This window comes from Bombina bombina, chromosome 3, assembly GCF_027579735.1.
Source record: "Bombina bombina isolate aBomBom1 chromosome 3, aBomBom1.pri, whole genome shotgun sequence".
In the NCBI taxonomy this organism is placed as follows: Eukaryota; Metazoa; Chordata; class Amphibia; order Anura; family Bombinatoridae; genus Bombina; species Bombina bombina.
The window spans coordinates 282,833,260-282,859,170 of NC_069501.1; the positions used below are offsets into that span (position 1 = coordinate 282,833,260).

At 38.8% G+C, this 25,911-nt stretch overlaps 1 protein-coding gene across 1 annotated transcript in view; it reads right to left on the reverse strand.

The window, feature by feature from the left end:
- The window catches only part of STX1A (syntaxin 1A), a 348,539-nt gene that overhangs the window by 66,612 nt on the left and 256,016 nt on the right, over window positions 1-25,911 (reverse strand). Inside the window, exons 4-6 of the mRNA XM_053706325.1 lie at window positions 24,730-24,804; window positions 22,377-22,450; window positions 14,222-14,330 (exon numbers count right to left, since the gene is read on the reverse strand). Coding sequence (XP_053562300.1) covers window positions 14,222-14,330; window positions 22,377-22,450; window positions 24,730-24,804 — 258 coding nt within the window. The remainder of the gene's footprint in view (window positions 1-14,221; window positions 14,331-22,376; window positions 22,451-24,729; window positions 24,805-25,911) is intronic.

The following is a 25,911-nucleotide window of genomic DNA, read 5'->3' on the forward strand; positions in this document are numbered from 1 at the left end:
CTCGTAACCGATGATGACTGCTCCGTTCGGCTGTACACTCTCTCACGGCTCCTCACTATTGGCGTGTGACGTCACCATGTGTCTCCTACTTCCGGTTCCTGGACCTTCATCTCGGTCACTATTGCGGAGACTGCAAATTATTCGGTAAGAGGAGGAGGAGTAAAGTGGTGCTGGGAACGATTGCTGTGTAGATACTGTGCAACCTCCGTTTCAAGGAATCCAATCAAAGTACAAAATGAGGTGCACTCACATTCAGAAATAATAATCGGTTACGGCTTACTGAGCCGAAACATGTCAGCAGTCTGAGCCGAAACATGTCAGCAGTCAGTCCCTAGAGTGGACTGACTGACTAGGTACAATAATTATTAGTTATTAACTATTTAATAACTACCTAGCTAAAATAAATAGAAAAGTACCTGTAAAATAAAACCTACCCTAAGTTACAATAACACCTAACCTAACCCTACAATTAAATAAATTAACTAAATTAAAAACAATTAAATAAAATTAGCTAAAGTACAAAAACAAACAAACACTAAATTACAGAAAATAATAAACAAATTACAAGATATTTAAACTAATTACACCTAATCTAATAGCCCTATCAAAATAAAATAAAAAAGCCCCCCCCAAAATAAAAAAAGCCCTAGCCTAAACTAAACTATCAATAGTCCTTAAAAGGGCCTTTTGCGGGGCATTGCCCCAAAGAAATCAGCTCTTTTACCTGTAAAAAAAATACAAACAATCCCCCCAACAGTAAAACCCACCACCCACACAACCAACCCCCCAAATAAAATACTATCTAAAAAAACCTAAGCTCCCCATTGCCCTGAAAAGGGAATTTGGATGGGTATTGCCCTTAAAAGGGCAGTTAGCTCTATTACAGGCCCAAACCCTAACCTAAAAATAAAACCCACCTAATACACCCTTAAAAAAAACCTAACACTAACCCCCTGAAGATCGACTTACAGTTCTGAAGACCGGACATCCATCCTCAAGGAAGCGGCAGAAGTCTTCATCCAAGCCGAAGTCCTCAACGAAGCCGGGAGAAGTCTTCATCCAAGCCGGGCGAAGTGGTCCTCCAGACGGGCAGAAGTCTTCACCTAGATGGCATCTTCTATCTTCATCCATCCAACGCGGACCGGGTCCATCTTCAGGACATCCGACGCGGAGCATCCTCTTCATCCGGAGTCTTCTTACTGAATGAAGGGACCTTTAAGTGACGTCATCCAAGATGGCGTCCCTTAGATTCCGATTGACTGAGCGCAGTGGCACCAATTTCAGAAAAAGAAAGGACGCCTTTTCGTGTTAAGTTTTTAATTCAATGTTGAAGGTACAGAAAACCCCAAATTTTTATTTCATGATTCAGATAGAACATACAATTTTAAACAACTTTCCAATTTACTTTTATTATTAAATTTCTTTTGTTTTCCTTGTTATCATTTGTTGAAAAGCAGGAAGGTAAGATCAGGAGTGTGCACGTGTTTGCAGTACTATATTGTGGCAGTTTTGCAACAGTGTTATACATTAGCAAGAGCACTAGATGGCAGCACTATTTCCTGTCATGTAGTGCTTCAGACATGTGCATGCTACCTACCTAGGTATCTCTTCAACAAAGAATAACATTCGAACAACGCAAATTTGATAATAGAAGTAAATTGGAAACTTTTTTTAAATTATATTCTCTGGCTGAATCATGAATGAAAAATGTTGGGTTTCATGTCCCTTTAAATATTAATTTCCTTATAAATGTCCCTAAGATCAGTAGAGACTATGATGTTCCTTTAATTGACCATGGATGTTTGGTTATAGGTTTGGGGAAAATCCAATCATGGAGAGAGTATTTTTAGTGTTTATTTAAAGAGCATTAGGTAGTAAAGACTGTAATTGAAAGTAGAAAGGAGCACATGATTCATAAAGGACAATGCACTGTCTATTGTTAAAGTATCTCTCTGATGATCACATATTTGCCAAGATATTCAGGCTGGGTATCCTGCAGAAATGTCATTGCTAAAATAGCACCAATTAAAATGTGTTTGAAATGTTACTATTAGTTTGTCACTATCAATTTTGATCACATTTTAAGCTTGTCACGTTAGAGGTTAATATTGGAATTAGGATTGGGTTAACCTCTTTGCTACATTTTGACCCTCCTGCACTCAGATAGGGATAACCATAGATACCGACCCATCAAAGGACGTCATCAAGTTATAGTGGCAAATTCTCAAATTGTGTACTGTTGGGCAATACCAGCTATACGGCTAGATTACGAGTTTTTCGTTTTGAGCTATGCGGTGCTAACGAGCAGTTTTGTCTCACCGCTCACTTACCTACAGCGCTGGTATTACGGGTTTTTACAAACCCGGCGTTAAAAGGCAAGAAATGAGCGTAGAGCGAAATTTAGCTCCTTACAGCACTCCAATACCAGCGCTGCTTAAGTCAGCAGTGAGCTGGTCGTACGTGCTCGTGCACGATTTCCCCATCAACGGGGAGAGCCAGCTGAAAAAAACTCTAACACCTGCAAAAAAGCAGCGTAAAACTCAGTTATGCAGCCCCATTGATTCCTATGGGGAAACATATTTTATGTTTACACCTAAGACCCTGACATAAACCCCGAGTCTAAACACCCCTAATCTTACACTTATTAACCCCTAATCTGCCGTCGCCGACACCTGCATTATATTTATTAACCCCTAATCTACCGCTCCAGACACCGCCGCCACCTACATTATACTTATGAACGCCTAATCTGCTGCCCCCAACATCGCCGACACCTACATTATATTTATTAACCCCTAATCTGCCGCCCCCAATGTCGCCGCAACCTACCTACACTTATTAACCCCTAATCTGCCGCCCCTAACATCGCCGCCACCTACCTACATCTATTAACCCCTAATCTGCCGCCCCCAACGTCGCCGCCACTATACTAAATGTATTAACCCCTAAACCTAAATCTAACCCTAACACCCCCTAACTTAAATATAATTTAAATAAATCTAAATACAAATTACTATCATTAACTAAATTATTCCTATTTAAAACTAAATACTTACCTATAAAATAAACCCTAAGATAGCTACAATATAACTAATGATTACATTGTATCTAGATTAGGTTTTATTTTTATTTTACAGGCAAGTTTGTATTTATTTTAACTAGGTAGAATAGTTACTAAATAGTTATTAACTATTTACTAACTACCTAGCTAAAATAAATACAAATTTACCTGTAAAATAAAACCTAACCTAAGTTATATTAACACTTAACAATACACTATAATTAAATAAATTACATCAACAACAATTAAATAAATTAAATAAAATTAGCTAAAGTACAAAAACCCCCCACTAAATTACAGGAAATAATAAACAAATTACAAGATATTTAAACTAATTACACCTAATCTAATAGCCCTATCAAAATAAAAAAAGCCCCCCCCAAAATAAAAATAAAAAAACCTAGCCTAAACTAAACTTCCAATAGCCCTTAAAAGGGTCTTTTGCGGTGAATTGCTCAAAGAAATCAGCTCTTTTACCTGTAAAAAAAAAATACAAACAACCCCCCCAACAGTAAAACCCCCAAATAAAATACTATCTAAAAAAACCTAAGCTCCTCATTGCCCTGAAAAGGGCATTTGGATGGGCATTGCCCTTAAAAGGGCAGTTTGCTCTTTTGCGGCTCAAACCCTAATCTAAAAAATAAAACCCACCCAATACACCCTTAAAAAAACCTAACACTAACCCCCTGAAGATCGACTTACTGTTCTGAAGACCGGACATCCATCCTCAAGGAAGCGGCAGAAGTCTTCACCCAAGCCGGGCCGAAGTCCTCAACAAAGCCTGGAGAAGTCTTCATCCAAGCCGGGCGAAGTGGTCCTCCAGACAGGCAGAAGTCTTCATCCAGACGGCATCTTCTATCTTCATCCGACGCGGAGCGGCTCCATCTTCAAGACATCCGACGCGGAGCATCCTCTTCAAACGACGGCTTCTTACTGAATGAAGGTTCCTTTAAGTGACGTCATCCAAGATGGCGTCCCTTAGATTTCGATTGGCTGATAGAATTCTATCAGCCAATCGGAATTAAGGTATAAAAAATCCTATTGGCTGATGCAATCAGCCAATAGGATTGAAGTTCATCAGGATTGAAGGATTGCATCAGCCAATAGGATTTTTTATACCTTAATTCCGATTGGCTGATAGAATTCTATCAGCCAATCGAAATCTAAGGGACGCCATCTTGGATGACGTCACTTAAAGGAACCTTCATTCAGTAAGAAGCCGTCGTTTGAAGAGGATGCTCCGCGTCGGATGTCTTGAAGATGGAGCCGCTCTGCGTCGGATGAAGATAGATGACGTCTGGATGAAGACTTCTGCCTGTCTGGAGGACCACTTCGCCCGGCTTGGATGAAGACTTCTCCAGGCTTTGTTGAGGACTTCGGCCCGGCTTGGGTGAAGACTTCTGCCGCTTCCTTGAGGATGGATGTCCGGTCTTCAGAACAGTAAGTCGATCTTCAGGGGGTTAGTGTTAGGTTTTTTTAAGGGTGTATTGGGTGGGTTTTATTTTTTAGATTAGCGTTTGAGCCGCAAAAGAGCAAACTGCCCTTTTAAGGGCAATGCCCATCCAAATGCCCTTTTCAGGGCAATGAGGAGCTTAGGTTTTTTTAGATAGTATTTTATTTGGGGGTTTTACTGTTGGGGGGGTTGTTTGTATTTTTTTTTTACAGGTAAAAGAGCTGATTTCTTTGAGCAATTCACCGCAAAAGACCCTTTTAAGGGCTATTGGAAGTTTAGTTTAGGCTAGGTTTTTTTTTTTTTTTTTGGGGGGGGCTTTTTTTATTTTGATAGGGCTATTAGATTAGGTGTAATTAGTTTAAATATCTTGTAATTTGTTTATTATTTCCTGTAATTTAGTGGGGGTTTTTTGTACTTTAGCTAATTTAATTTAATTTATTTAATTGTTGTTAATGTAATTTATTTAATTATAGTGTATTGTTAAGTGTTATTGTAACTTAGGTTAGGTTTTATTTTACAGGTAAATTTGTATTTATTTTAGCTAGGTAGTTAGTAAATAGTTAATAACTATTTAGTAACTATTCTACCTAGTTAAAATAAATACAAACTTGCCTGTAAAATAAAAACAAAACCTAAGCTAGATACAATGTAATCATTAGTTATATTGTAGCTATCTTAGGGTTTATTTTATAGGTAAGTATTTAGTTTTAAATAGGAATAATTTAGTTAATGATAGTAATTTGTATTTAGATTTATTTAAATTATATTTAAGTTAGGGGGTGTTAGGGATAGATTTAGGTTTAGGGGTTAATACATTTAGTATAGTGGCGGCGACGTTGGGGGCGGCAGATTAGGGGTTAATAGATGTAGGTAGGTGGCGGCGATGTTAGGGGCGGCAGATTAGGGGTTAATAAGTGTAGGTAGGTTGCGGCGACATTGGGGGCGGCAGATTAGGGGTTAATAAATATAATGTAGGTGTCGGCGATGTTGGGGGCAGCAGATTAGGCGTTCATAAGTATAATGTAGGTGGCGGCGGTGTCTGGAGCGGTAGATTAGGGGTTAATAAATATAATGCAGGTGTGGGCGACGGCAGATTAGGGGTTAGATTAGGGGTGTTTAGACTCGGGGTTTATGTCAGGGTCTTAGGTGTAAACATAAAATGTGTTTCCCCATAGGAATAAATGGGGCTGCGTAACTGAGTTTTACGCTGCTTTTTTGCAGGTGTTAAGAGTTTTTTTCAGCCGGCTCTCCCCGTTGATGGGGAAATCGTGCACGAGCACGTACGACCAGCTCACCGCTGACTTAAGCAGCGCTGGTATTGGAGTGCTGTAAGGAGCTAAATTTCGCTCTACGCTCATTTCTTGCCTTTTAACGCCGGGTTTGTAAAAACCCGTAATACCAGCGCTGTAGGTAAGTGAGCGGTGAGACAAAACTGCTCGTTAGCACCGCATAGCTCAAAACGAAAAACTCGTAATCTAGCCGTATAGCTGGTATTGCCCAACAGTACACAATTTGAGAATTTGCCACTATAACTTGATGACGTCCTTTGATGGGTCGGTATCTATGGTTATCCCTATCTGAGTGCAGGAGGGTCAAAATGTAGCAAAGAGGTTAACCCAATCCTAATTCCAATATTAACCTCTAACGTGACAAGCTTAAAATGTGATCAAAATTGATAGTGACAAACTAATAGTAACATTTCAAACACATTTTAATTGGTGCTATTTTAGCAATGACATTTCTGCAGGATACCCAGCCTGAATATCTTGGCAAATATGTGATCATCAGAGAGATACTTTAACAATAGACAGTGCATTGTCCTTTATGAATCATGTGCTCCTTTCTACTTTCAATTACAGTCTTTACTACCTAATGCTCTTTAAATAAACACTAAAAATACTCTCTCCATGACTGGATTTTCCCCAAACCTATAACCAAACATCCATGGTCAATTAAAGGAACATCATAGTCTCTACTGATCTTAGGGACATTTATAAGGAAATTAATATTTAAAGGGACATGAAACCCAACATTTTTCATTCATGATTCAGCCAGAGAATATAATTTAAAAAACGTTTCCAATTTACTATTATCAAATTTGCGTTGTTCGAATGTTATTCTTTGTTGAAGAGATACCTAGGTAGGTAGCATGCACATGTCTGAAGCACTACATGACAGGAAATAGTGCTGCCATCTAGTGCTCTTGCTAATGTATAACATTGTTGCAAAACCGCCACAATATAGTACTGCAAACACGTGCACACTCCTGATCTTACCTTCCTGCTTTTCAACAAATGATAACAAGAAAACAAAAGAAATTTAATAATAAAAGTAAATTGGAAAGTTGTTTAAAATTGTATGTTCTATCTGACTCATGAAATAAAAATGTGGGGTTTTCTGTACCTTTAACATTGAATAAAAACTTAACATGAAAAGGTGTCCTTTCTTTTTCTGAAATTGGTGCCGCTGGTGTTTTCCACTGCGCTTAGTACTTGGCACTGGGTTGGCTGCGAGTAAGCAATGGGAGGGCGGTGGAAAGCTCTGGAGGCAGCATTGCCTTTAATTGAAGGACGCCTGCTTGATCAGGTTATGCATGTCTTTCTTGTGTTAAAAAAGGCTCTCTTTAAATGGAAATGAAACACATTGAGATATTAATATAAAAATGATTATGTGCAGTAAAACATCTTTCATTATTTATTCTGAGAACTGGACATACACACTGAAGACTTCACAAACATAACACTGCTACATATCTGCCCCTAACTGACCTCAGAAGAGGTGATAAGATACTGCAAAACAATGAACGTTTTGTAGACAAATCATGACTACTCCAGCAACAGGTCATGTTGGCTCCTACAAATAAGGCAAGTGGTGGCTAGGGTTTGAGCCTTGAAAAAACAACTGCGGCAAACAAGGTGTTAACGTGTTTGGAAAACATTAACACTCAACTATTACGTTAATGTATTGCAATAATACACAAAAGTCTCACAATTAGCTCTCAAATTATACACTAAAAATATGACACTATTCTGACTTATACTCTGTAACAATAAAAAAGTATATGATGTGCTATTCTCCTGCCCATCATGCAATCTGACCAAAAACTGGAGATGTTTGTATTTTCACAACTGGCCTTATTTATGGATGTTTTGTCTTGTTAATGGATGTTGTAATCACCCCACTTGTGTATCATTTTAAATGTCCATGGGTTTGTTATAATAGGCACTATACCTCCAGTAGCCTCCAGTGTAATGTTAGCTATTAGTGGTCCTAGACATGGGTGTTCAGTTGCATTAACAGGACACTTCTTTTATTTCTAAATAAAGCAGCCGCTTTCCCAGTAAATCCTCTGCCCCCTCCAGCACAGCCCAAGGACATTTCCGGCCCTGTCAGATATATCCCAATCTCCTTTTCTTCCTGTCCCTGTCATGCAGTGAGCACACTGTCACCTTGGATATGTGCTCTGGCAGGGATGATGTAGCCTTCATGGAAATAGATAAGACGTTTTCTGAGCAGCAATTTGTGACTCTGGAGCACATTTAGCTCTTACCACACACTCTCTTCCTCCTAAATCCCAAGGCTTCTGTTGGTGGAAGATAGATATTTGTGCACACATTTAACTGTAATACAGAATTCTTTTTAGGTGAAAAAAGGCTTTTATTAGTTAGTTTCTATGGAAACATCAAAACTATATGTATAGGATTGGGTCTAGTAATTGATTGCAGTGGGATAGTACATTTTCCTATATTTAATTAACATTGACTAGCAACTTCCTGACTTGTAAATTATACTGAGATTATTCCATCCCTGGATAGGATTATGCATTTACCTTGTATTTATAGGTTTATGTATTTATCTCCATTCTCCTCCACTTTCCCTAAAGAGGCCAAAACGCAAACTCTGTAATCCAGGTGTTCTTGAAAATGTTGCAAACTGCCTACACCAGATATATATTTGATAAGAACAGTGCAAACATATTCACAGCTAATCACAACTAACCACAATTAAAGGAACATTAAACACAAAAGAATCAATGGAAAAGCACTTTGTTTACATTTCAAATGAGTAGCAGATTTTTTTCTGACAAATTTCAAAGTTAGTTAAATTTTCCTTCCCCTTACATCATGTGACAGCAATCAACCATATACATATATTCTGAGAATTCTTGCACGTGCTCAGTAGGAGCTGGTGTCTCAGAAAGTGTGCATATAAAAAGATTTTGCAATTTTAGATAATGGAAGTGAATTGAAAAGTTGTTTAAGTTTGCGTGCTCTATCTGATTCATGAAAGTTTAGTTATGACTTCAGTGTTCCTTTAAAGGGACAGTAAACCTTGAGATTTTATATAAAATGTTAAGTTATGTGTAAATGAAACAACTTTGCAATATATTTGTTATTTCCCCCTTTCATGTAAATTAGCTCTGAAATAGAGCAAATTCTGATACACAGAACTTAAATTGCACGCTGACGAGTTCTCAATGCTAACTCTGCTACATATATGTTCCTTTATTGGCTTTATAAGATAACAACTGCTAACAATGCACTCAATACTAACATTATAGCTGGGGCTAGCCTTGTTGGCATGGAGTTTCGCTATTGATAAATAATTGCAGTTAAAAGGATGTTAATGCGTTTTAAAAACATTTACACTTGGATGATATGTTATTCCATAGCAACACAACAGAAATGTCTTGTATTTACAAGATGTTTAGTCTCCCGTTAAGGAGGATAAAATAAATATATTCACAAGTGTTTTAGAGTAGTTTTGGTGAGTAAAACAAATTAGGCAAAAACACAAGCTCCACTATATAGTGGTACACAAAAGTACAGTGGACTGACATGAGGGAATTTGTGTTTAAAAAGGAAACAACTAGAAGCAAGACCAGAATCCTTTGCTACAGTGGAAACACTGATGATTTCTGTGGAGAAATGTGCAGTTTGACTTTACAATGATCTACACACAGGAAGGTTTCCTTTTGTCATTTGCTTTACTGACAATATTTATGATTTGTATGGATGCTATACCATATTTACTATACAGCAATCAGAAACCATGTGCTTGTGAGGTCTAATAAAACCGCACAAAATGTGTCCTGCTGCAGAGGCGTAACTAGAAACCACAGGGCCCAGGTGCAAGAATCTAAGAAGCCCCCCCCCCCCAAATGAAATGATACATCCACCTGTGCACCCCTTCTTTGTTCTCAGTTTGTTTGGCTTTGTAAGCTCGCATGGTGTGACTGTGTTAGGGACTCAGGCAGTGGAAAGGACCTTGACGTGGTGCCTGAGCTTTTCCCATTTGACCAGATGCGGTAACTAACCTTTCCAGTTGTGATTTTATCTTAGCTGTGAGCTAGCTGGTGAGTGCTGGGTGTCTCTATGTGTTGTATTACTTTTTGTTTGTAATCCCCCTTGTTTCTTGCACCCATTCCTGACTGGGGTTAACTGCCTGTGGCTCTGGTGACATCACAGCTTTTTTGGAGTGCTATTTAGCACCCAGGGCTGTGATGTTGCTGAGTCACTGAATGTGTACCTAGTCCGGTTTTATATATATATATATATATATATATATATATATATATATATATATATATATATATATATATATATTTATATATTACATTCCAGTTTACTGCCCCTTTTTGCAAGGACTTTCCAGATGCAAGGAGGCATTTTATCTAAGATTTTTACATCTGCATAAAATGTTATACTCTCAGACTAAGATTCCTCAGTGTTTGAAATGAGACAGTTTACACTACAGCTGACTTAATTTTGAAATACATACCAACAAGCCTAAATTCTGCATTTAACCAGATCTAATGGTATGAGTACCACAGCTTATGGTTCCACCAAGACCATATAGAGTACAGCATTTTCAAAATCCATAAGTACAGCTGACAGATGGGAACATTTGTACACTATATTTGAAGTGGTGCTCTTGGTTGGGGAAAAATGGGGAAAAAACAAACATATGTCAACCTTTTAAAAGTACTTTTCTTCATCTAGTCATCTACTCAGATCATTAATGTACAATTTTGAATTCACAGAATTATTTTTGTTTGTACATTTACAAATATGATCTCTTAATTTCTGCAATTTTTTTATCATGCATGTCACACACTGTTGATTTAGGGGATGCAATGTACATAAATGTTTCCTCCTGTGAGTGTTTCTGTGGGTGTCTGTGTTTATGTCTTTGGGCTTTGGTTTGTGTCTCTGAGTGTGTATGTATTTTTTTCTGTGGGTCTCTCCGTGAGGGTGGGTGTGTATGTCTTTGTGCATTTTCTGTGGATGTCTGTAAGGGTGTGTGCATGTGTCTTTGAGCTTTTTCTATGGGTGTCTCTGTGAGGGTGTGTGTATTTTTGTCTTTGTGTATTTTCTCTGGATGCCTCTGTGAGGGTGGGTGTGTATGTCTGTGTTTTCTGTGGATGTCTCTGTGAGGGTGTGTGTGTGTATGTATTTATGTATGTATGTTTTTTCTGTGGATGTCTCTGTGAGGGTGTGTGTTTTCTGTGGGTGTCTCTGTGAGGGTGTGTGTATGCCGTTGTGTGTTTTCTGTGGATGTCTCAGTGAGGGTGTGTGTATGTATGTCTTTCTGTGTTTTATGTGGTTGTCTATGTGGTTGTCTCTCTGTGTGTGTATGTCTTTGTGTGTTTTCTGTGGGTGTCTCTGTGTGTGTCTGTATGTTTTTGTGTGTTTTCTGATGCTGTCTCCTTGGGTGTATGTGCAAGTTTGTGTGTGTGTGTCCATTGTCTGTTCCTTTTTAGGACATTTTGACCTTACTACTGATTATTCACATCTTTCTACAGACTTTGAGACTAACGAGACCTTTCCGGAAGTCACCAATCCACCATTTAACCTTTAAATTATTGTTTAGGCAGTTCAGGGCCCTTCCTTTCAGCCACTGCATGTTGTTGTCATCATTTAGTTGGCATCTTCCTTTACAAAAAGATAATCAGAACTCCATATTTTGTTTTCTAAATCTCCTTTTTTTACAAAACTGTAGTTTACCTCATTACTTGTCAGGTCAATGTAAACAAGTGCTGAGTGTCTGTTTGGGTGTCTGAGTGTGTTTCTTTGCGTGTCTGCTAGGATGTCTATATGTGAATCCTTATGTGTGAGTGTGTGTGTATGTGTTTCAGTGTATGAGTGTGTCTGTGTATGTTACTACCTTTACAACATTTTCAAGTTTAAATAGACACTTAAGAATAAAGTGCATATATGTCTTAGTCACTTGGTCAAAAATTGAACATGTCAAAGGAGGGGGAGGGGCCCTGATCAATGGTTAAGTCAGGGGCCCGAAAATTTCTAGTGGCGGCCCTGCCCACGAGTACTGTATATAGTGTGTTAGTGACACAGTCTGTAATCTGCTGGTGAGATGGCTGGCCTGACCCTACCCGTCCCAGTACATTATAAAGTGACCACAGTAGTCTGTGACATGGTCCAGCCCCTTGTACTGTATATGGCGGTACTGTAGAGTGACACTGTTTACCCTCCGCCCCCCCATGCTGTAGTAACAAGGTCTGTAATTTGCTGGTTCCACAAACATACACACTTACATGCACACTAGGGCTGCACGATTAATCACATATGCAATTTAAAACCGTGATTAATCGCCGCGAGGAGTCGCAATTTTTTCCTACATAAAAAATCAATTTAGAAGTGGCTGTAATGCATTGATGTATTTGTGATTTCTTGCAAACCAGCTCCATCTAGTGGTTGCTTTTAGCACACATTTGTAAAATGGCTTTTACTTTCTGTTCTCATATGCAGCCGATCAATCTAGAAATCTAAAAGCAGAGCCCATGCAGGAATGAAGAGCAGAGAAAGCCACTTACTTATATTTCCCCCTAGGGATGTCTGCAGTCTGAAACTTATGGTATGTAAACATTATGGAACCTCCCACACAATCTCCTGCTCTCTGAGAAACGGCTTAAATACATAGCAGATGCAGTTAACCCCACGGCTCCCAAAAAGGCTAAAACTGCAGTCCCCTCTGCTGCTGAGTTAACTTAACTGCATCTACAATGTATTTTATATCAGCAAGGCACAGCATTTCTGAAAGGAGCAGCCCCCCTATCCCTACTGCTACATGCCTGTAATGGATTCCTGGACAGGAGCAGGACTCATTTTCAGTCAAATTAAAATGTTTAAAAAAGAAGAAGAAAAAATATATTATATATATATATATATATATATATATATACACACACACACACATATATATATATATATATGTGTGTGTGTGTGGCTTACACTGCTTCATTTGTTAATCATACCATTGTCCACAGTTAGAATGACTGTCCAAGAAAACATGACAATGTTGTGTGTCATAAGACCTAATAACAGGCTAGTGGCTTCTATTTAATCACATCACAGGCAGCAAATTTTATTTTAACTATTTTGTGGTTTGTATTTTTATGCTCCAAGAGTGTATTGGACATTGAGAAACATGTACATTAAGATTTTGTAGTGTTAAATAAACTTTATAATGCAAAATGAAGGTGTTATAGTCATTTATAAGAAAATTGCGATTGAATCGCAATCGTGTTTTGTTTTTTTTAAAAAAAATCACAATTTTTTTGTGTGCCCATATCGCCCAGCCCTAATGCACACACAGTGTCACATACATACATAAACACATACACACACATAAACACGAATGGGTAAAACAGAAACACTAACCCCTGTAGTCAGAGACAGAGACACTAGTGAAACATCACGTCACACTCACATGATATCAGTGCAGGGAGTGGCAGGTCAACGTTTTTTATTGTATTATTATTATTTTTTTTTTTTAAGCTGGTCGCAGTTGCAACCTCTGCACCCCCTGTAGTTCCGCCCCTGTCCTGCTGTACTATTACTATCCCTCCTATGGTTTCAAGCTGCCTAGAGTAGCACTGTACTGGCATAAGGGAATCCATGTTTAGAAATATTTACTGGAAGCAAAAAAAGTGAGGCATTTTAAGGCTTTTTTACATATCCCTTTATTTCATGTACATTGTTATAGGGCGGCTGCACCTAACGATTATTTTCATAATCAATTAATCTGCCTATTTGTTTAATCAATTGTATAACCAAAACTTATACTGTCCAGAAAAAGTAAAACGCCTGTAAACGTCCTTTTGGCTAAGGACTTTACCATAAAACACAATACCATGTGCAGGAGTTCATAAGAGATTAGTTGAGAACTATTTTTGTAATGAATTATTATCGATTAGTTCTTACAGCTCTACACTGCTATTAAAGTACCCCTAACAGGAAACATTTTCATGATATCTGAACTAGAGCACATTTGAAATAATCAGCTGATCAGTAGCTATAGTTACTAACCTGCCCTTTACCTATCAGCTGCTTATTTCACCTGTGCTCTATCACACCATACATAATGAAAATGGTAGTATCTAAATATTAGCCTTTGTGTACAGAAAATCAAATAACCAGGTCTGATCTTCCTGAAAACTTAGTCCATTTAAATGGGCAGGTTCTTAAGAACAAGTGGTGGATTAAATGCGCTAAATCAGCCTTTTAAAATACAAAATAAACCGAAAAGAACATTTCCCAATAATATAATACTTTGGAGCATGAGTACCAAGCCGTTGCAACACATTATAGGAAAAGTAAAATTACATGACAGTATTCTTTTAAAATGCAAAACACTGCCCCCAGCCTCAAGTGCCATTCTAAGGTATTGCTTCCTTCCGCACTTACTGATTTCAAGCTGTCTCTGGATGCGGCCCTTGCAACGTTCACGGTAATCTGATTGCGTGGCGTTGTATTCAGACATCACCTCCACAAATTTGCGTGACAGTGTTGAATGCTGAGGGTGAGATAAAGAAAAATATGATGCTCACATTTTATTGTTTTTAGCCTATAACCTATTATTTAAAAAGGACATGAAACCCAACATTTTTCTTTCATGATTCAGAAAGAGAATACAATTTTAAACAACTTTACAAATCACTTTTATTATCTAATTTGCTTCATTCTTTTGGTATTCTTTGTTGAAGAAGCAGCAATGCATTACTGTGAACTAGTTAAAACATTGGGTGAGCCAATAACATGAGGCATATATGTGCAGCCACCAATCAGCAGCTTCTGAGCCTATCTAGGTATAATTTTCAACACAGGATACCAAGAGAACAAAACAAATTAGATAAAAGAAGTCAATTTGAAAGTAGTTTAAAATCACATGCTCTATCTAAATAATGAAAGAAGAAAATTGGGTTTCATGTCCCTTTAATATAAAATGTGAGAACATAGGAATGGAACACATCATGCTATAGAAATACAACTCATAATTTGCTCTTCTTCTAAACCCTGCTGTCCTGGGCAGGCTTAGTTGGTTAAGACCAAAATACACCTGTTGGATATTTATTAAATCTCAGTTTTTATACTTTACAATAGAAAAGTGTGTGTGTGTGTGTGATAGGGTTGCCACCTCGGCCATGTTTTCCTGGACACTTATGAGTTACACATGCTGCAGGGTGTGCAGGGAGGAACATGAATAATGCTGTCCTGGATCACTATTTTTTTTGCTGTCCAGCAGCACAATGCATGTTTCCCTCTGAACACCCTGCAGCATGTGTAACTCATAAGTGTCCCAGGAAAACATGGCCGAGGTGTCAACCCTAGTGTGTGTGTGTGTGTGTATGTATGTGTGTGTGTGTGTGTGTGTGTGTATGTGTATCTGTGTGTGTGTGTGTGTGTGTGTATGTATGTGTGTATCTATATCCATACAAATTTGATTAATAGCAGATATGAGGCTCTTTATATCTAGCATGCAATGTGATTCATAATTCAAATCTGTGTTTGATTCTGTGGTAGGAAATCTAAAATATTTTTTTCTTAGTAAAGTTGAAATACTTTTCTGCAAACAAATATATACAAGCTACTTTAAATAGAAAACAGATTCTGAATCCCATTGCAGCTGATTAAATAGACAATTATTATGCATAGGTCCAATGATCCCATAATGTAAAGAGCATACATATTTTCCAATCTAAAACCAGTCCAACTAAACACAAAAACAAAATTTATGCTTACCTGATAAATTTATTTCTCTTGTGGTGTATCCAGTCCACGGGTTCATCCATTACTTGTGGGATATTCTCCTTCCCAACAGGAAGCTGCAAGAGGACACCCACAGCAGAGCTGTCTATATAGCTCCTCCCCTAACTGCCACTCCCAGTCATTCGACCGAAGACAAGCAAGAAAAAAGGAGAAACTATAGGGTACAGTGGTGACTGTAGTTTAAAAATAAAAAACACCTGCCTTAAAATGACAGGGCGGGCCGTGGACTGGATACACCACAAGAGAAATAAATTTATCAGGTAAGCATAAATTTTGTTTTCTCTTGTAAGGTGTATCCAGTCCACGGGTTCATCCATTACTTGTGGGATACCAATACCAAAGCTTTAGGACACGGATGAAGGGAGGGACAAGGCAGGCCCTTAAACGGAAGGCACCACTGCCTGTATGACCTTTCTCCCAAAAATAGCCTCCGAAGAAGCAAAAGTATTGGATTTGTAGAATTTAGAAAAAGTATGAAGCGAAGACCAAGTCGCCGCCTTACAAATCTGTTCAACAGAGGCCTTATTTTTAAAAGCCCATTTGGAAGCTACCGCTCTAGTGGAATGAGCTGTAATTCTTTCAGGAGGCTGCTGGCCAGTAGTATCATAAGCTAAGCGTATTCTACTTCTTAGCCAAAAAGAAAGAGAAGTTGCCAAAGCCTTTTGGCCTCTCCTCTGTCCAGAGTAGACGACAAACAAAGCAGATCTTTAACGAAAATCCTTCGTAGCTTGTAAATAAAATTTTAAAGCACGAACCACATCAAGATTGTGTAAAAGACGTTCCTTCTTTGAGGAAGGATTAGGACATAACGAAGGAACAACAATCTCCTGATTGATGTTCTTATTAGATACTACCTTAGGAAGAAACCCTGGTTTGGTACGCAAAACTACCTTATCTGCATGGAAAATCAGATAAGGGGAATCACACTGTAAAGCAGATAACACCGAAACTCTTCGAGCCGAGGAGATAGCTACTAGAAACAGAACTTTCCAAGATAAAAGTTTAATATCTATGGAATGCAGAGGTTAAAACGGAACCCCTTGAAGAACCTTAAGAACTAAATTTAAACTCCATGGTGGAGCAACAGGTTTAAACACAGGCTTAATTCTAACTAAAGCCTGATAAAACGCCTGAACGTCTGGAACCTCAGCCAGACGTTTGTGCAAAAGAATAGACAGAGCAGAAATCTGTCCCTTTAAGGAACTAGCAGACAATCCTTTCTCCAATCCCTCCTGGAGAAAGGATAAGATTCTAGGAATCCTGACTTTACTCCATGAGTAACCTTTGGATTCACACCAATGAAGATGTTTACACCATATCTTATGATAGATTTTCCTGGTGACAGGCTTTCGAGCCTGAATTAAGGTATCAATGACCGACTCGGAAAAACCACGCTTTGATAGAATCAAGCGTTCAATCTCCAAGCAGTCAGACGCAGAGAAATTATATTTGGATGTTTGAAGGGACCTTGAAGTAGAAGGTCCTGCCTTAGCGGCAGAGTCCATGGTGGAAAGGATGACATGTCCACCAGATCTACATACCAAGTCCTGCGTGGCCACGCAGGAGCTATCAAAATCACCGAAGCTCTCTCCTGCTTGATCTTGGCAATCAGACGAGGGAGCAGAGGAAACGGTGGAAACACATAAGCCAGGCTGAAGGACCAGGGCGCTGCTAGAGAATCTATCAGCGCTGCCTTGGGATCCCTGGACCTGTAACGAGGAAGCTTGGCATTCTGACGAGACGCCATGAGATACAGTTCTGGTTTGCCCCATAGTTGAATCAACTGGGCAAATACCTCCGGATGGAGCTCCCACTCCCCCGGTTGAAAAGTCTGCTGACTTAAAAAATCCGCCTCCCAGTTCTCTACTCCTGGGATATGGATAGCTGAGAGATGGCAAGAGTGAACCTCTGCCCATAGAATTATCTTTGAAACCTCCAACATCGCCAGGGGACTCTTTGTACCCCCCTGATGGTTGATATAGGCTACAGTCGTGATGTTGTCTGACTGAAATCTGATGAACCTGACCGCAGCTAGCTGAGGCCAAGCCTGAAGAGCATTGAATATCGCTCTTAGTTCTAGAATGTTTATCGGAAGGAGGGCTTCCTCCTGAGTCCATGAACCCTGAGCCTTCAGGGAGTTCCAGACTACGCCCCAGCCCAGAAGGCTGGCATCTGTCGTCACTATAGTCCATTCTGGCCTGTGGAAGCTCATTCCCCTGGACAGATGGACCCAAGATAGCCACCAGAGAAGAGAATCTCTGGTCTCTTGATCCAGTTTTAGCAGAGGGGACAAATCTGTGTAATCCCCATTCCACTGATTGAGCTTGCAAAGTTGCAGTGGTCTGAGATGTAGGCGGGCAAACGGAACAATGTCCATTGCAGCTACCATTAAGCCGATTACTTCCATACACTGAGCCACTGACGGCTGAGAAGTGGAATAAAGAGCACGGCAGGAAGTTAGAAGCTTTGACAACCTGACCTCTGTCAGAAAAATCTTCATTTCTATTGAATCTATCACAGTTCCTAGGAAGGAAACTCTTGTGAGAAGGGGAGAGAGAACTCTTTTCTTCATTCACCTTCCACCCGTGAGACCTCAGAAAGGCCAGAACAATGTCCGTATGGGACTTGGCGATTTGAAAAGTCGACGCCTGTATCAGAATGTCATCTAGGTAAGGGGCCACCGCTATGCCCGTGGCTTTAGAACCGCCAGTAGGGACCCTAGAACCTTCGTAAAGATTCTTGGTGCCGTGGCTAGCCCGAAGGGAAAAGCCACAAACTGGTAATGCCTGTCTAGGAAGGCACACCTGAGAAACCGATGATGATCTCTGTGTATTGGAATGAGGAGATAAGCATCCTTTAAGTCCACGGTAGTCATATATTGACCCTCCTGGATCAAAGGTAGGATGGTTCGAATAGTCTCCATCTTGAAGGATGGGACCCTGAGAAATTTGTTTAGGATCTTGAGATCCAAGATTGGTCTGAAAGTTCCCTCTTTTTTGGGAACTATAAACAGATTTGAATAGAATCCTTGCCCTTGTTCCTCCCTTGGAACTGGGTGGATCACTCCCATGACCAGAAGGTCTTGAACACAACATAAGAATGCCTCTCTCTTTATCTGGTTTGCAGATAATTGTGAGAGATGAAATCTCCCTTTTGGGGATGAGGCTTTGAAATCCAGAAGATATCCCTGGGAAACAATCTCCAGAGCCCAGGGATCCTGGACGTCTCTTGCCCAAGCCTGGGTGAAGAGAGAAAGTCTGCCCCCAACTAGATCCGGTCCCGGATCGGGGGCTACTCCTTCATGCTGTCTTAGAGGCAGCAGCAGGTTTTTTGGCCTGCTTTCCCTTACTCCTAGCCTGGTTAGGTCTCCAGACTGGCTTGGACTGGGCAAAATTTCCTTCTTGTTTTGCAGTAGAGGAAGTTGAAGCTGCACCACTCTTGAAGTTCCGAAAGGAACGAAAATTAGTCTGTTTGGTCCTTAATTTGTTGGACCTATCCTGGGGAAGGGCATGGCCTTTCCCTCCAGTAATATCAGAAATGATCTCCTTCAGTCCAGGCCCGAATAGGGTCTGTCCTTTGAAGGGGATGTTGAGAAGCTTAGACTTTGAAGTAATCAGCTGACCAGGATTTAAGCCATAGCGCCCTACGCGCCTGAATGGCAAAACCTGAATTCTTAGCCGTTAGCTTAGTTAAATGAAAAACGGCGTCAGAAATAAATGAATTGGCTAACTTAAGAGCTTTAAGCCTATCTAGGATATCATCCAAGGGGGTCTCCACCTGTAGAGCCTCCTCAACAGACATAGAAAAAGTAAAGGCGGAGGCTGATGTGCTATGCTAAAGGAACAAGTCTGAATGACGTCTGGCGAATGAACGTGTTGACCCGGTAATGGTCTGCATGGCGCGCTACTGAAATGTATTTGTGTAAGCCTCACTGGGTCATATCAGGCCAAGCCCACGGCGCAAAGTAAAGGGGGTCAGTGGTAGTAATTTGAATGCAGTGTTTTGTAACATGGCACAAGGGTTCGCTATTGTTAACCCAAATTAAAGTCAGTGCTACTAATGTCGTCAGGATTAATCTGTTGTAATCCTTATGCTTTGGAACATCCATGTGTTGCTAAATCATGCAACATTAAAGGGATATGAAACAGACTTTTTTTCATGATTCAGATATAGAACATGCAGTTTTAAACAACTTTCTAATTGACTCCTATTATAATTTTTTATTAATTCTCTTGGTATCTTTATTTGAAAAGGCAGGAATGTAAGCTTAGGAGCCAGACCATTTTTAGTGGGTAGATCTTGTTGAGCTGGTCATTTGAAAAGTATATCCCAACACAAAAAGGGTGGGCACCCCTGATTTAAAGCATGTAGCATCCTCATAAGGAAGAGCACTATTTTTTAAAGGTGAAGACTTCAGTTCCTAGGAGAACAATACATGTTATTAAAATAATCTGTAATCGTTCTTCCTGCTGGGAATGTTCCTTACTAAATCAACAAAACCAGACATCAGATAGGGAAAAGGCTTGTGGACTTTACTGAGGTGATTAAATGATATACCCATAACATTCTGCTACTGGATCCCTTTGAGTTTTAGAATAATGAGCATCATGTTAGATATTCTGAGTCATAAAAATATTCTTACTCTAAGGAATAATACAACATCCCTTTCTGATTTCTTGGAACTCATTGGATTGCTGTGATTCTTCATTTAAAATTGATGTCCTTTATTCTTAGGTTTAATCTGGTAAAATCAGTTAAAGGGATACTAAACCCAATTTATTTATTTCATGATTCAGATAGAGCCTGCAATTTTAAGCAACTTTTTAATTTACTCCTATTATACATTTGTCTTTGTTCTTTTGCTATCTTTATTTTAAAAATCACCTGGGTTACGCTTAAAGACTTAAAGGACGCACTCACTGGTCATTCAAAATGTGATTTAATCCTTGATAATTAACTGTTGACACCCTAGCAGTTGGGCACTTGGTGCGAGTGTGTTTTATTTCAAACTTTGTATATATGTTATAAATATATATATATATATACACACAGTATATACGCATATAGTAACTAGCCGGTAGCCCAGCAATCTAACCACCAGGGTATATCCACTTCCTAGTTGCTATACTCAATGGTGCATATAGAAAAGAATTCTCAAATATAGAGGGCACTCACAGGATTTATTTGCAAACCAATTTAAACTTTATTTCCAAATAATTGCAAAACCAGTAGAGACTGTCTATTATTTATACAGTGCTTTTTTGCAAAAGAAAAGATGCCGGTACTCAAAAAAAAGGTGCTGGTACGCACTGATTGTTTATTGATATATTCTGCTCAGTAACTTTGAGAAAAGCAAAGGGACAAGATTATTTACAATGTTTGATGTATTTTGCAGCCCCCTCTTGTTAAAACTAGAGTATTTACATGATGATTACAAATATTACCTCTTATGAGTTGGCAAAGGTGGAGGTACCGGTGAGTACCCCCACAAAAAAGCCCTGCATATATATATATATATACACATACATGCATATAGTATATATATCATTGTGTGTAAGAATTGCCATGTCACATACAATTGTTGAGACTACATGGAAAATCATTTGTTAAATAGTACATATGAATCAGGGATAATACTGCAGGATATTGACTGACGGTGCACAATCTATGTGCTAAACATAAATAGAAGTATTAGACATTGAATAAGCAGACAAGACCTCCTAATAGCTGTGTTATCATCAGGAATTATTTTAGAGAAGCTCCAAAATGAACCACACCCACAATATGTCACATATTGTGGTTAAAAATGCAGAGAGATTAATCAATCTGACGAATATGCTGGAAATAAGTGGCATTTTAAGGCTACTGCAGGAAAGATTAAACTTGGAGAAACCCTGTATCAGATATAAAATAAAATAGTCCGCTAAAGACACACATATATAACAGATGCACACACAATAATGAAACAATTTTGCCAAGAGTACAAAAAAACCTATAAACTGCTTTTTTAAACTGACTGCAACAATACTAAACATTAATGCAGATGAGAAAACATGAAACATCAGATCCCTGGTCTTCATATTCTATAAGAATATTAAGAAAGTCTCTTACAAACCAGATTAATCTGCAATCAGCCTTACGTGAAGAATGAGCTTCTTTACCAAATGATAAAGAAAAAGTTTTAAGAGAAGAGGCGGGTTTCTTATTACAAAATGATCAGCAGTATCAGCTTTAAGAAGCAGATATTGTGATAATTGATGATGTCCTGCCAGCTTTGGTAATCGTCAGTGCTCCTCCAATCTTATGCTGAACCTCCGGAGCCACATAGAGTAAGAGCACATCTTCAAGGTGCTGTATTAGTAGCAAATAATCTTGTGATATGTTGATAGTTGCAGTTCCATTCTTCAGAGCGCTGCACACACACACGTCATTAGTAGTATGACTCTTCATAAACTAATAGCATTGCAGCGTAAGAAAGCTGCTTTACCCAATACATTGGGAGGGGGGATTGTAGGTGGAGGCCGTTATCTTGTGAGGGTCGCTGCTATAGACCTTACTATTCCAGTTCTTCAGGGTTGGAATTTCCACACAATAGTTAGCTCAATCTAATCAGTAGGCTTAGGAGCATGGTAAACAATGACAAAAGAGTTGGGTGTTCTATCAAGAGATATGCGGCAGATATATCTACTCGTCTTCTCAGCGTCTGAAAAAAAAAAAAAGCAGCCACCTTGGCTGCATTCAGGAAGTCCCCTCAATCTATTTATTTTAGAGAATAATTCTCATGGTTACCTACCTGGGTTTTTCTTATACGGAGGTCTGCAGAGGAGCGATTCAATGCTTCTTCTTGCTCAATGCTCTGTTCAATACCTGGAAATAACGAGACATGAACATGATCAGTTTGAAAGTAGCACAGAAGCCCTGGTTAATACCAACAATATATGCCTGCTTCTAAAAGGTATACTAATATTGTATGAATGTGTGAAAGCATTAGATAACAAACACGTTTTTCGCAAACCATCCACTACCAAGTTGTACTATGGAGATGAAATGGCATCAGTACCTTGAAACAGCAGATATGTGCACACACTAAATTATACACATACCAGAACTGTGTGTTCTTGGTTTCTGTTCTTTGGTTTGTACCTTGATGCTCTAAGCTTCACTGCAGTATACAATAAACTGCTGCATGTTTTAATAAAAATGTAAACATCTTTAACCTAGCCTTTTCATGCAAAAGATATTTTAACATGTTTAACCTCTGTTCTTTAATATGTGTGCTAGAAATATATTGCACTCCATATCTCAAGCTTTATTAATTCCGATAAGGCAACATTAGTAAAATTATTATAATATGTTTTCATCATCAACTAGAACATACTTGAGTAAATGATCTTTTCTTTGGCCTCTATTTTAATGCATCAATGACCAGACCAGACTTGTTTACAGAGAGGCTTTCTAGCCATTACCTCTAATGAGATTCTAAAACTCTCCCTCAGAGAAGCAGTAAGTATATCTCACAAATTAATTCAGAAATATCTGATGAACAAAATGTATAGCCAGTTTTAAAGGGACATACTAGTGTAAAAGTAAAGTCCTCTTTTTTTTACTATGCACTTTACTTTACTATGCACTTAACCCATACAAAAAGGGTTTAATAACTAGCAAAGCTACTCTAGATGAGGATAAAGCTTGCAGTATAGTCATCTAGAGTAGAAAGGAGTGTTTAAGGTGTGCAGCAATTACTTCATGTTTAAAGGCCCATTATAGTGGAAAAATTACATGATCTAATTTGGTTTGTGTCGTGCAACTACAACTGCCCTAATCAGAAGTGGTAATTGCATGACACAGCTGTGCAACTAATGCTGCTGATTGGGTCACAAACATTTTACGCTCAGGACCGGCAGTGCTCTGTGGCTTCCAAACAGTACTTTAATTATAGGGTTAATCATAAAGCAATGCAGGGTCACTAGTGTTAAAATTAAATGTTCTAACAATTTAGAGCATGTCATTTTTACACTATAATAGCCTTTAACCCTTTTATATGACTTAAACAAAAGACATTTAATTTAACAATAAACAGCTCTAGCAAAAAAAGAGTCTTCGGGGCCGAATTATAAAGGGCCCAACGCCCCCTGATGCCCCTGTATTAAGACCACTGTTCCTTAACTGGTCCATCTGCTCCGAGGCTGCAGACATCAATCCGACCAATCATATATGATCGGCCGATGGACACCCCCTGCTAGCGGCCGCAAATCTGCAGGGGGCGGCATTGCACAAGCAGTTCACAAGAACTGTTTGTTCAATGATAAATGCGGACAGCGTATGCTGTCGGCATTCATCGATGTCAGTCGGACATGATCTGCTGAGTGGATCATGTCGGACAGATCGATGATAAATCAGCCCCTTTATCTTTACACTAGAATATTAATAATTATTATATTTTCAGTAGTATTTAAAGTGATGGTAAATCCTAGCATTTCACAAACGCTAGGCATTACCATCACTAAAAAATAAAGGGCACCTTTATTCATGAGTTTAAAAAAAACCCGGTGCCTTTATTTTGCCACGGCTTCATTGCTAAACCTAGCGACTGTCAGCCCACAGCACTGCTCATTTTTCAATGCGGTGACGTTTCCACCTCTTAGCCAATAGCTGTGCATGCCTACTGCATAACGACTATCGGCCCCACATAGCTATTGGCTAAGAGGTGGGAATGTCACGTCATTGAAAACAATTATCAGTGCCGTGGGCAGTAAGAGCTGCTTAGCTAAGCAGTGAGGCTGTGGTAAAATAAATGCATTTTTTCAACATTTTTTTTTTTTAACTGCTGAATGAAAGTTGCCTTTATTTTTAGTGATGGTAAATCCTAGCGTTTTTGAAAAGCTACGATTTACCATTACTTTAATTAAAGCAACCCAAAGCCCCAAACAGTTTTACTTTAAAATAAGTAGATTAACTTTGGAAACCAAAAGCATTGACTTCCTTTGATATTCAGTTAGACAATGTTCTTTTTATTAAACCTCGATTCAATGAAAGTAAGAGACATTACATTATCAGCAGATGCCACAGAGTAAACAGTTGGCATCTCAGCATAATCTCAGGTCTGCTCTGTGAAACAGTGGGGTGAAGAAGGAGGGGGCACTCACTCTTCAGCTTGGAGCGGACCTTGTTGGCTGTCTTTTTAATGTCCGACATCAACTCCTCCAACTCAGCCTTGGTTTCTGCAGGAAAAAGCAGCAGGTTCAGAAATGGTGATGACAACTAGCAGCTGTCCTGTTATACACAGAAAGTGATAAATAACGTGGCAGAAAAAAAGTGTTGATAGCAAAAGACAAAGGAAAATAAATAAAAGCATATATACATTTGTGTGCGTATAACACCCCATATATTTTTATATATTTCATTAATATTCATGCTGTATATCTTACATAACAAAAATATTTTTATTTTTTTTACAATGCAATAATCTCTATACAGGATAGGTCAAGATATTTCTAATTGTCCATATACATATACAAATACCATAATCAGAAAAAAAATGACATTTTAAAAGCATTAAAAGGACATGAAACCCCAAATTTTTCTTCCATGATTTAGGCAGAATATACAATGTTAAACAACTTTCCAGTTTTTTTCTATCATCAAATTTATTTCATTCTCTTGGTATCATTTGTTGAAGGAGCAGCAATGCACTATTGGTTTCTAACTCAATACATGGTTGAGCCGATGACAATTGGTATACATATGCAGCCACCAATCAGCAGCTAGAACCTAGGTTCTTTGCTGCTCCTGAGTTTACCTAGTAAACATTTCAGCAAAGGATAACAAGAGAAGGAAGCAAATTAAATAAAAGATGTAAATAAGAAAGGTGTTTAAATCATGAATGTCTAATTATGACTTTACTGTCCCTTTAAATATTTAAAAAAATGAACATTCTATATGCGGAAAAACAAGTAGAACATATGCTGTCATTCCTCACCTTGAAGGCCTGAATTATTGGTTGTCCGGACAGCTAATGGCGACCTTACCTAGTGCTATTATTTATTAAAGCCTACCACTGGATACCTCCATAACAGCTGTGCAGGAACTGAATAAAATGTCAGATTCAATTTAAACTTCTGTCATGAAAGAAAAAGTCCCTCAGCACAGCCATAATACAAATCCAGCTGGGCACATCCAGTAAATAAATTCAGCTCACCCAGTTGAATGCTTTTTCAGCATCTATAGAAAAGATCTGCAATAACCCTCCTTTCCCTTGTGCTATGGACAAAATATTAATAATCCTGCAGATACTTCCTGAACTGTGTCTCATGGGGATTGTGAAGACA